This window comes from Natator depressus, chromosome 4 (assembly GCF_965152275.1).
Source record: "Natator depressus isolate rNatDep1 chromosome 4, rNatDep2.hap1, whole genome shotgun sequence".
Taxonomy (NCBI): Eukaryota; Metazoa; Chordata; order Testudines; family Cheloniidae; genus Natator; species Natator depressus.
In genome coordinates this window covers 6,277,230-6,289,955 of record NC_134237.1, presented here as the reverse complement: position 1 = coordinate 6,289,955, position 12,726 = coordinate 6,277,230, and the positions used below count along the sequence as shown (strand labels likewise).

The window sequence follows — 12,726 nt, the reverse complement described above, 5'->3', positions numbered from 1 at the left end:
GAACACAGAGCAGTTGGTCCTCTAAAGAAGTAAGTGGGGAACAAGAGCAAGTAAATTACTGAGCCTGTCATTTGGATCACTGACTCGTATCACTGATTTGCAGGACTCCACACACTCCAGAATTTTAATGTGCAGTACAATTGATTTGTACTAGTTGACTGTGGAAACCTGGGGGGGGGGGGGACTGCTAGAGGGGATCACAGGAAGGTAAAGCAGAGTGAGAAACACGCTGTCTTGATATGTTCTTTTCCCCTCTCGCTACAAGAAAATTTTCATAGAAATGGGGAAATGTCAGAAGGTGAAATAGACAAGGATTAAAAACATACGCTTTGCAAAGCAAAGGTGACTGGATGCTGTATGCAGCTAAGCAATATTCAAAGTAGCAAGCAAATTAGAATCATGTAACCAGTTAGTATGTGACAGTAATTGCCAGTTTTACACAATGTTGTCAGATATCAACATAATTTCATATCTAAAAGCTTTGCAGTAGGTCTGTAAGACACATTGTTGTGTCCCTGTAACAGTTAATGCCTGCACTGTTATAGGAGAGCGGGAAACAACATTAATTAATAGCATCAAGTTAACCCAGCTGACAGCACATGCAAAGCACAGGATGCACAGGTCTTTAACTCCTAGAGTTGTTTTTTGTTTTAAATATAACAATCCAAAAGATCCTTTGTGCTTAAAACAGCATAAATCAACAATAATAATGTACATCAAAGAGATAACTTTGCTTTTCATAGAATTATGTGGTTTTGCATCCCAAAATACAGTAAACACAGAAAATATCCAGTGTATCTGTGATTCCAACACCCCTCCTCCGCCCCCCCACACACACACACTCAATCTAACCTTGGAACCAAGTTCTGCTCTTAGTTACACAGATGCCTCTGCCATTAAAGCCAATGGTGTAACTCAGAGCCGAATTTGGGACCTTGTTTTACTAATACGGTCTACATAACTGTGTATGTCAAACTGGGGGATCTATTCTTTATCTTAAGAGCCACTACAAGGTCTATATGAACCACCGCTTTAATTCCATATAGGTCCTATTTTGTGGGCTTAACTGATACTTAAGTGATGTGTAAGCCCTGGGGTGACACTTTAAACAGGAGTGGATTTCACATTTATTTGTATGAACTCCACAGCTAAGAATTCAACTATCAACCGCTTTCTGATTTTTAACATTTAAATTGCCATCTGCACCCAGCTCCCAAGATAACAATAATTTTCCATCTAGACATCACAGGAACGAGACAGTAATCATCTGATACTAAAGGTAGCCCTGGAAAAAGAACTGTCCAATGTTAAATGACCTTGCCAGGTTGTGCTATTTAAAATAAAAGTGTTTTACTAATTAACATTCACTTTGCCATTTCAAATACCTTTCCCCTCCTCCCATCAATGTAAATTCATTGGCTAGGACTTTTATAAACCCAGATCCCTCATTTTGTGGTTTAGAGTGCGAGGGTCATTTCACAAGTAGATTCAGCAATAGACTCACTGGGCAAAATTCCACTGCCAGTCACACAGGTGCAAATCCAGACTATTTCCAATTGCCTCAACAGAGTTTCTCTCGAGCTGCACTCAAGCATTCGCGTGGAGACATTTTCCAACACTACCAGCATGCTTGGCATTAACAACTGTTCCACGACTCAACAGACTAAAAATACATTGCAAATTAAAAGAGCCACGAGCTCCCATCTACTTAGAAAGAATCACATCCCAACACTGGCAATAGTGAGGCCTTCTAACAGCTCTCTAGACAAAGCACAACTGTTCCTTATCCTCCTCACCCTTCCCAAGGCCTTTTCTTCTTACCTTGTTTAAACTGCGCGCAGCACTGTCTTTCCCACCTGGAGTCAGGTTTCGGAGCTGCACATCCAGCAAGCCCACCAGTTGGTCCATGGCTCGGACTGAATATGTGATGTCTCCAGCGTTCAAGTGATTTTTCGTCTGCTCTGCAAGCTCTCTGGCAATGTTGGCAGCTGTCTCCCCGGACTTCAGCTAGGAGTTAAAGGACAGGAGAAAACAGAAAGATGTTTCACTGTTCCTGGGTAAGTGGTAAAAAGCGTAGAAGGAAAAGGATCCTATTTTCTCCTATTAGATGCATGCATAAGGATCATTGTATCATCAGCCTGGATCTTTGTTGTGAATGTAAATATCTTCAATTACCCCAGCGTTTTAATCTGATTCAGTTTGCAAGTATGCTGACCTAAATTACTCATTTTCTTGTGAAAGACAGCTGTGTGTCAGAGTGGGCAGAGCAGAAGAATTAAAAGGGGATGCAAACATTTAACAATTCGATGCATTTTTTCCCTGCAGCAATGCAATAATTTTGTATTTTATTTTAATCATTCTGCAGTCCCTCCTACGCACAGAGAGTTAAGACAGCAAAGTGTTTTGCAAAAGAAAGGTTCAAGCAGGGAATACACCACAAGAGAGTTCATCATTTAAAATCAGTGGAGCTGAATCTGATTAAACTCACACTGCTTTCTTGCCGGTGTGGTGGCATTGACTTCAGTGGAGTTACTTCCCAATTTCCACCAGTGTAGTGAAAGCAGAATAGGCCCTATAACTGCACGGTACTGGAATCTATCGGGCACGATATTCCTTTGTACTGTAAACTTGCCAGCAATTATTGTAACAAAAATAAAGATGTGGAGGTGGGAAAGAAGGAGCAGCTGCCTTAAGTGGAATTACACAATGGAATTCCTGTTTTCTTCAGCCATACGGTAACATCTCAATACCTTCCCTAGCACAATCAATGTGTAAATATGCATGGGCTTATCATCAAAATAACAGCAGCTCTCAAACCCAGCAGATTACTTGATGATGAAGAAAGAAGTTACATTTCAGCTACTGGTCTCCACAGCAAAACTGACTTCTCATAAAAAAGAACAAAATGAGACTGCTGTAACCCACATTAACTAGGAAACAAACAGCAATTTTCATAACTTTGATTTAATAATTAGAAGCGTATTCAGCCGTTCAAGGCACTGCTGAAAAGAAGAGCTGTTTAATACGTTGCCCACTGCTGCAATTTGGGAGCCATATTAAACAGTGGGAGTGCTTCACCTCAATCATTTTATTGTTTAATCTTAAAGCTTGAATTTAATGGCTTACTGCATCTTCTGACTGGCAGCATGAAAACACACAAAGTCAATGGGGAAAGAGTGTCAGCTTCAAACAAGGGACAAAGCTTTCCTGTGCTGCCACAGAGGAGCCTCCAGTCAGGACCGGCAAATAGGCTATTTGGATTATACTGAAGTTTAGCGATTTTAATATCTGCATCATTAACAGACTCCTGAATCTCAATATCACCGAAACCAAACCTGAACCTGGCATTACCCTGGCATATTTGTTTCCTTTTTGGGCTTTCATCCTTCCCTTGAGCTGTTTTACCTTGCTGGCTTTGTACTTCCTTCCTCTCCGTAGGAGTGAAGGGAAATTGCACAGAAGCAGGTATAGGCGAAGTAACAAATTCCCTCCAGGGTGAAAGGGTCACTATCAAATTATCGTCCAAGAGATAAAATCAGATATTTCTCTTGTTCCCCCATTTTGGGTGCCTATTTAAACGCTGGATTGTAGAAACATAGAAATAGCAGGGACAGCTTCTGTCTCCATGTACATCAATTAATTGGCTTATAAATGAATAACTACCACCAATTCAACAGCTACAACTGTCTGATTTAATGAAACCAGAGTGAAGATGCTCATATACTCATCTTCAGAGAATTAAAGAGAGATATAAGCTGGTGTTCTTTCCATTATAGCGATGACAATTTATATTAAAGGATTAAATTATTTTAACCTTATTGTTCATGCATCCTGTACCACCGAGACCAGATTGTACTTTTAAAAGGTGCCTGCCACTCTCTGCTCTGATGAGCAGTCAAAGAGCTATGCATTCTACTATGGTGGCTGACCGCTTGTCCTCCTGAGATACCAACTAGTAGCCTTGCAGAATGGTAACAGCTATTCCACACATTCTTCACTTTTGATCTAACACAATTCATTTTAAACTTTTCTCTTTGATTTCCTCTAAGTCCTAAAATAACTGGTGACCTTCAATGCGTCACTGGAGCTTACAAAATTATTCTTCTGCCACCCGTTTTTCGTGTGTGTGTGTGTGTGTGCGCGTGCGCGGAGGGAGAGTTGAGCCGAGTGGCAGAAATGCCACTGCTTCTTGCAGTTGTGTTGGTATGGCCATCATATTGTTAATGAGCGAGCCCAGTGGTTCCAGGCCACATGTGTTTGTATCCTTCCAGGTGCCACAGGTCACTATGGTTAAAGTAGGTCCCTTGGTTGTAATGAAGATGAGTCCGCCAAATACAAAAGTCCTCTTCCTTTGCAGTCAGCATTTTGTTTTATTCAGTTTCAATGCACTGTCCCCAGCAGCCTATGGAATTTTATACAGGCCTGTCACTGGGTTCCTGTTCTGTGTTGTCCCAAATGATAAAAGCATCTGTGCAGCCCAGGAGCTGCTACACCATTCTATAGAATATAACAGAGGCTAACAAACACCAAAATGGAGGCGTTGGAAATGATGCCTGTCAAAAGACATTAAAATGCCATCAAGAACTCTCTTGAGTTAGGAACATCTGCCAAAACTAATCTGAGTTTTTTCCAACCACTGCCAGCAGAATGCACCCATGGTCTGTAGGTTCCTCCACTGTTAAGTTGCTCCTCACAGCCACAGGAATGGTGCTGGCTGCACGTATGGTAAAAAAGGTGCACAGACTTAAGGCTACTTGCCATGTTACTGTTAATTTGCCTAAATCCTTTAAGCATTTGTCATATATCAGAGTGATACGGCATCTGCCCACTGCAGAAACAGGGCAATGTGTGTTTTCAGGATATTTGCTTGCTGCATAAATTGGCATCTATCAGTCAGAATGTGTCACAATCATATTGGTAACACCTTGATTTCAGTACCTGCGTCCACTTTATATGCAATTTCCATTCCCTGGGCTTTAAGGGTAATAGGCCAGTCTTTGCCAATGGCGACTGAGATATGGAATCGCTGTACAGCGTTCCACCACTGAAGTTATCAATGTATTCCTTCAAAGCATTTACTTTTTCCTTTTGCCTGCATGGGTTTGCAAACTGGTTACACTCACAACCAATGCTGTTCTTTTGGCCAGATACTAGACAGTCTGTATGTGCATATTCACTTCCCGAATTCCTACACAGCCATCAGCCTGCCTTCTGGTTTTGTGCTCTTCCTTGTGCTGACTGCGTGCCCCATGGGTTTTCTTCTCATGTCTGTCCTTTGTGTCCCTCTGAGCGATATCCTCATGTGTGCTTCCTTGACTCTCCTCTTCATGGAAAGCTTGCAACTGAGTTTAGCTTGTTCCATTGCTTCGCAGATTTGTATGGCTGTTTTTAGGGTTAGCTCACCATCTCTCAGCAAACTTCCTTCCCCAAAGCTCACTGCCATCCTGTTTCTAATGGGGAAATCTGTCAGTGGAGCCAAAAATAAACATCACACAAATTTCTCTTGAGCTTCCAGTCTATAAAACACTTCTCAACCACATCTTTGCTGTTCTCATTCTCATGCAGAAGAGGAGTCTTTTATGACTTACTTTCTTCCAGAGCACACAACAATCTTCAAGCTGTGTTCGGACTCTATCAAAATTAGAACAATCCACAGGTAAGAACTGGAAACTATTACAACTACATAAGGCCTCTGCACAACATGAAGTTAACATTAGGGTCACTTTCCTGGCATCATTCGGGTCTCCATCCACAGTGGTCAGATATAGTCAAAACCTGTCTTTAAAATGCTTCAGTGAATCCACCTCTGTTTACAACTGTAATCAGCAACTACATTGTCTAATGGTTACTTCACATATATCTTAACAGCAGGGAAACCAGAGCTTGCACTTAGGTGCAGCCTGAAACTAGCTACTATGCTGAGCAGTCACAAAGTCCAGCTTCTATGGAAGACGGTCACCTATTGACCACTACTGCCATCTCCCACAGCCTTGCACAATAACAATCAGGACAAACAAATAACTTCGTAAGACAAACACCGTTGATCAGAGGTGTCAAACATCTAGCCTGTTTGATACACTCATGTGTCCTACACAAGCTTTCATTTTAAATACATTTCTAGCCCTCATGACCGCGAAGTTAACCTTCCAAATTAGAACCAAGGATTGTCTTCTTGGGTACCTCTGCACAGCAAAGAAAAACCCACGATACCGAGTCTCAGAGCCTAGGTCAACTGAGTCAGGCTTGCAGGGCTTTGGGGATAAAAATCACAGCACAGACATTCCCACTTCGGGCTGGAGCCCGGGCTCTGAGACCTTTTCCCTTTGCTGGGTTTGAGAGCCTGGGCTCCAGACTGAGTGGAAATGTCTACACTGTTAATTTTAGCTTCATGAGTCCGAGTCAATTGACCCATGCTCTGAGACTCAAAGCCGCAGGTTTTTCCTTGCAGTGCAGAAGTAACCTTGAGTCTGCAGATAGTCAAGTAATAGCTGAAGGAATGCTGACACCCCCACTCCTTGTTCATATAACTGGAGTGTGTGTTGACTCTAAAACCTAATGACAACACTCTCCATGTTATCATGGGAGGAGGGATAGCTCAGTGGTTTGAGCATTGGCTTGCTAAACCCAAGGTTGTGAGTTCAATCCTTGAGGGGGCCATTTAGGGATGGGGCAAAAATTGGGGATTGGTCTTGCTTTGAGCACGATGAGGTCCCTTCCAACCCTGATATTCTATGATTAACCATTTTATCAGCTGGACCAGGGAACAGGCTGGGTGAGAAGCCCATGCAGGTGGGGACTGGGAGCAGTTGCAGGGAAGGAGATGCAGAGGGAAGAAAATTAAGAGAGACAAAGAGAGAGATGGGGGATGGAGACAGAGAAAGGAGGATGGAGAAAGGACAGAAACAGCTGTTGTCTTAAGGTGAGCGAGGCTGAATAGGCCATAACTCCTAATAATGAAGATGATAGTAAAGGTTTAGCTAGGATTTTCCAAACTAGGAACCTAAAGTTGAACTTGGAAATCTACACTTAGGCTCCTAAGTCAGTAACAACATTTACAAGGTATTGAGCTTCCCACCAACTTTATTCAGAGCCACTGGCTGCTCAGCACTTTGGCCAAGATGCCTGAACATGGACTTAAGAGCCAACTTCAAACTCCTCCATGGCTTTACTTACCACATTAAGCAGGGGATTTTCAAAAGTAGCTAAGGAATTAAGAATTAATATGACATGGGCTCCAGCATCACTTAGGTGAATCTGAAAACCTTCCCCAGGGTCACAAGCTACTCTTTATCTTTGTGAAACCCCTTCTTGATACCTATGGGAGATCCTCTAAGGGTAGCAGAGGTGCCCAAGTTCAGACCTCAGCCCAGGTTACAAAATGGAATTTGGCCTTCTCCAAAAATGAGTTTGAAACCCCGGCATAGATAATGATAGATATGATATACCTACCCACACACATGCAAACTGATTGATAGACTGACAAATACCACAGACAGACACTTTAGACTGGCCAGAGGTGAAGGAACAATGAAAATCAAATTGAAATATTTTATTCAAAAAATGTAATGAAATTTGTATAATTATGAAATGTATTGAGTACATTACATGACAAATAAAAATGCCTACCCCCAGTCCCTGCATGATCTCCCTTGCTCAGAAAAGTGCCTCTTTCTTGCTGCATAGGTCACCCTAGGCTTCTGCACTGATGTCACTGTTAAGGTGACACACAAATCTTTGTCTGTCTTCGTGTTTGGCATGCAGTAATATGAACAAGCAAGCTGTGTACCGGGGGGGGGGGGCGCGGGGGGGAGGGTTAATTGTATTTAAATGTATTTTATTTATTCATTTTTTGGCTTCCTGCTTGTTTACTTCCCGCTCCTATCTAAGAGAAACGGCCCTGCATATTCTGATGCAAAGGAGGCTGTTTTTTCACAAGGCTAGAAGATGAGATAAGCCGACAGTTGTTCTCCCAGACAGCACCCACAACTAAAACGGCCGCCGGGACATCTTCAGAGAAATCACACACTGGGTAGAAAGGCTGTGACTGATGAAAGCAAGTGGTAAAACAAACAGCGTAAGGCTGATAACATGACCTCAAAATCAGGACAATGCAACGGATCCAAAGATGACCTTTTTGCTGCCTCTTACTACATGTAGCAGTGCGTAACTCAATACACTTGGCAAGTTTATTCTCCTGCTGTGTTATGAGGGCACTGTAGGCACCAACAATCGAGTTACAGGAAATGTCAGGAGGCCAATGAATGGCTGAGGTGGATATACATTCCGAATCCCCATCAAGCACAACGACTGTAATGGCAGCTAATACAGGATTGTAAAACTTTTACTACCATGCTCTGTGTGGGTGAACGGCTGGTGCATAGTAAGAGCAAATGCTCCTAAAAGAAGCATAAGGAGTCAATGATGCTTTTTTATTGTGTGGGTCCCAGCTTATTTTTAGGGACACAAAATTAAGAGTCCTGATCGACTAAAGCCCTTAACGGTTTCACTGAATGCTGTATGGGGGACTCCCACCCCCTGCCTCTATAGCCCAGATCCTGGAGACAACAGTAGGAGGAACTGTGATGAGACAGGAGCCTGAGGGCCGGGAAGAGGAAGCATGCAGGCAGAGCCCCTCTATGCCAAAGGAGTCTCTCTCCCAATGCTGCCACCTCCTCCAAGCAGAGCTGCTCCCCCCACGTCTCTGGCATGAGAGGCAGAGGGGAGAACAGAACCGTGGAGATCAATCGGTGAATGTAGGGAGGTGAGCCAGCTGTGCAATATGAAAGTCTCCCTGTCACTGCAGTGGAGTTTGCTTCAGTTCCCGTGGCCTGCTCCTCCCCTTGCCCATATCCCTGGGCTCCTAGAAAGGAGCTTGGGCAGCAGCCGTGTTGGAAAGCAGGCAAGGGCAGGCCCTGGGTGGCCTCTGGAGATGAAATGCTCCTTCGCAGATTTGGAGACGTGCAGGAGAAAGCTGGCAGTGGCTCCTCCCCATCCGCCCCTCACACCTAGCAAACAGCCCTTCTGGATTTTACCCCTGGAATTCTCTCCCACTCACTCACTCACACACACCCCCCCCCAAAGCCATGAATAACTACGGCGAGGTTTATCCAAGAGGCTAAGGCATTCTGAGCAGCAAGGTGGCCGGGCCTTTACAGCCAGGTTAGCAAAAGAGCCCAGCAGTGCCCACTTAGACACCTAAACCAGGGCCACAGCCCTTTGGAGTCGATGGCAGTTTTTCCACGGACCTCAGTGGATTTCAGATCAGGGCCCTACATGGCTGGATTTTCAAAAGAGCTCAGCTCCCACTTAGGCACCCAATGGAGTCATCAAGTCTTCCAAAGCGCTAAGCTCCCATGAAGAAGAGTGGAGCTGCTTGGATGCAGGTGGCTTTGGGAAACCCAAGCCCAGTTGTCAGTGCTGAGGGCTTTTGAAAACCTGGCCCTTAATTTTCAGCCTGCTTTGAAAGCGCCTCACAAATGAAATGGAACAACTCTACTGCCCAAATGACATCTGGGGTGTGAAATAAAATAAGCCTAATCTTGAGGGGGATCTCATCAGTACAGGTTATTATTCCCCCCTTGCTAACGGCGAATGGCCCAGCCATCTTCAGCGAGCTGCAAGCGGTCTCCCAGCTGCCGAGATGAATTATGACTAGCATGAGTAATATTAACCCCTCTGGGATAAGTCAGTGGGTAATAAAATAAAAACCGCACAGCTGCTAATGGCAGCAAACAGAGTCTTTATTAATCAGCAAGTCTGATCATATCATGAGAGAGTTACCCAGCCTTCTGTCCGGGCCGTGCTGCAATAAAGTCAAGGGGCACCACGCTCCCAATGTTTGCAGTGTGCAGAGCAGTTCGGTGCTAATCATTATCCTGCCACGTTTTAAGGAGGGGATACAAATATATACAGCTTATCTGTCATGCCATCTATGGGAGGTGGCTGTGTTAATAGTCTGGCCAGGTTACTGAACCTCAAGGTAGTTAAAAAAAGGGGGGTGGGGGAAGAGAGAGAGAGAGAGAAACAGAGAAATGCTGTTTCCTGCAGGGTCTCCCCATAGTGTTCATTTGCAAGGCCTACTCGGAAGAGCAACCTTTCAGACACACAGCAGCACAGCTAGTTGTCATACCAGGGCACTTTTACTTAGTCATAAGGAGTGAATAAATTCACATCAATTGCTATAAGAAGGATTCAGCTTGCAGACTCTGTGGTGTAAACGCATGTCTGGTCTCCATTTGTAATGCAATCAGCTGACAGCACCACTGAGCACTGGTAACAAAAATGTTCAGTGTATTGCAGCCAAAGTGGGCCTGTTCATTTCTGAGTCGGAGAGCTTTTATTGTCACATGTTAATGTGCTTTTAACACTGAGAAATGATGAAGAGCTACAAAACATTCATCAAATGACTTTGTCAAAAAATAGGGGTTAGGTTGTCCATTGGCTAATCCAATATACTCCAGTTCCTAGTTCCCTTTTCTCTGGGAGGCTGGTTTCACATCCCCATTAACTATTCTCTCTGTAGTTTTCCATGCTGTGGAAAGTCTGATCAAAAGTAACAAAAGCCTTTGTTAGACTGCACTGGGGGCCAAAATGTAAGCACCAGAAATGTTCACAGGGACTAGGCTTTCCATGCTTTAAGAGAAATTAAAAATAGCAAGCCAGTCTACAATATGGAAACCCAATTGTACTGTGCAATTGTGTTATCGGGAAAGATTTCATTACAGGATTATTCTATGGTTACAAAGAACCAGAAAAATCTTTAGGAGACACGAGGGAAAAAGATCCCTTTCTTGATAATCTCATATTTTCAACATTCTTGAATCACTTTTCCCCCTCAAACTCAAGGTCTCTCCTCTCCCCTCCCTTTTCTAATGGGCTGTGTTAGTTTAAATCTTATTTCCAACTCTCTCTGTCTCTCCCCATCCTCCCAGTGCTACAGACACCAGGCCTTTAAAATTCCTGCTCCACCCCATTCCATGGCCCAAGGATGGCTTACATTTGCGCCAGGGCATCACAAGTTGTTGGCGTGGCCGTCACGTCTTTTGGTTATTGTTATGTTTTGGTTTAAGCACTGTTTCCTTTGTCACCTTTGGTACCAGAGGTGCCATATAAATATGATGCAATGTAATTGACAAAACCCCCGCATGCAAGCTCAATGAAGGTTCTTTGGAAGTAGAACTTTACCTTCTGTGTGATGTGGTTGACCCAAGGAGAAGAGCAGTTGCTGAGGTCCGGCCCTTGTGGGTCCCAGATCCCATCAGGAGCGAGACACAGGAAAGTTGAAACACCTAAAAAGACAACACAGGAAGGATTCTGTATTATCTGCTACCAAATGCATTAATAAGTCAGGGTCTATTTTCACAGGCTTCAATCATTTCATAATTAGAGAAAGTGTACCCAACATTTGCAACCCATGTAAGCTATGTTTTGAGGACCTCAATGGGACGATATGCCTGGCCAACATTACTATAGTATCCAAGCACCTCACAATCTTTAATGCATTTATCCTCACAATGCCTCTGGGAAGTAGGGAAGTACCATTATCTCCATTTCACAGATAAGGAACCGAGGCACAGACAGACTACATGACTTGTCCAAGGTCACACAGGGAGCCTGTGACAGAGAAGGAAAGTGAACCCGGGTCCCACAAGTCCTAGGCTACTGCCCTAACCAACAGGCAAGCCTTTATCTTTGCTTTGCCCCCCCAGGATCAGTCCCTTAGACGCACCATCCCCCTCCCCTGCCATTTTATGAAGATTCTGCTGCACTGTGAAGCCCTGGAACCACATGGATGGAAACACACCAAGTTTAATAGCTACAAATAAGATGCAATACAATTCAAATAAGATGCAATAACTCACACTCCCCCGATCCCCACCACCACACACATAGTGACAAAAGGGACGTTAGGGGAGAAGCTGTTTAGCAAATACTTCCTAAACACTCTCCTGAAAAAGACAGCAAAATATACCAGGAGCTTACAGACAAAGAGAAACTCAGTTTCAATGGTTCAGCGAGACAGCTTTAAAAAGCAAGGAAGCAGAGATGTAGATTAAAGAGCCTGCGTCCCATAAGGTGCTCTGCACTGAAGAGCCAAACTTTTCAAGAGGGAAGTAAATGAGATATGGGGCCTGATGTTACTCCCATTAAAGTCAAAGAGTGTTTTGCTGATGTCTTCAAAGGGAGCAGGAACCGGTGTACTGACAACACATGGCAGCTTTAATGAATCATATGAATCACAGAAATTAGAGCTAGGAAAGGTCTATTGGCCTCTCTGGACCATCCCCTGCCTGCGGGGAATTTTTCCATATTCCAAAATACTTCATCCAATCTAGTTTTCTATAACTCATGCAATGGGGGCGTACAGATTCCCTATAAAGACTATTCCACTGCCTCATAGATCTTGTTGTTAGGAAACGGCTCCTGATATTCAGCCTAACTTTTCTTTTGCTTCCTTTCTTTCCTTTATTTTATGACCAGGACTTTATAGATGATTATTGTATTCTCCCCTGGTCATCATACAGCTGAGCAATGGGCCTGATCCTCCAATGACCTAAACTTTGCGTAATCATTTACATCTGCATAAAGTGCCTCTAAAAGGCACCAGAAGTACTATTTTATACCCGCTCTGCACTCACTGGGTCCAATTCTCTTCTCACGAACACGGGGTTTATATGTATTTTACGCTATTGACTTCACCTGGTGTGAAAGAAGGCTCAGAAGCAG

The 12,726-nt window shown here is 43.7% G+C and overlaps 1 protein-coding gene across 35 annotated transcripts in view; it reads right to left on the bottom strand.

The window, feature by feature from the left end:
• ADGRL3 (adhesion G protein-coupled receptor L3) overlaps positions 1 to 12,726 on the bottom strand; it is an 804,652-nt gene that overhangs the window by 171,267 nt on the left and 620,659 nt on the right. For all 35 annotated transcript variants that reach the window (XM_074950298.1, XM_074950299.1, XM_074950303.1 and 32 more), the window contains 2 exons: positions 11,185 to 11,288; positions 1,822 to 2,007 (listed from right to left, as the gene is read on the bottom strand). In XM_074950298.1, coding sequence (XP_074806399.1) covers positions 1,822 to 2,007; positions 11,185 to 11,288 — 290 coding nt within the window. The remainder of the gene's footprint in view (positions 1 to 1,821; positions 2,008 to 11,184; positions 11,289 to 12,726) is intronic.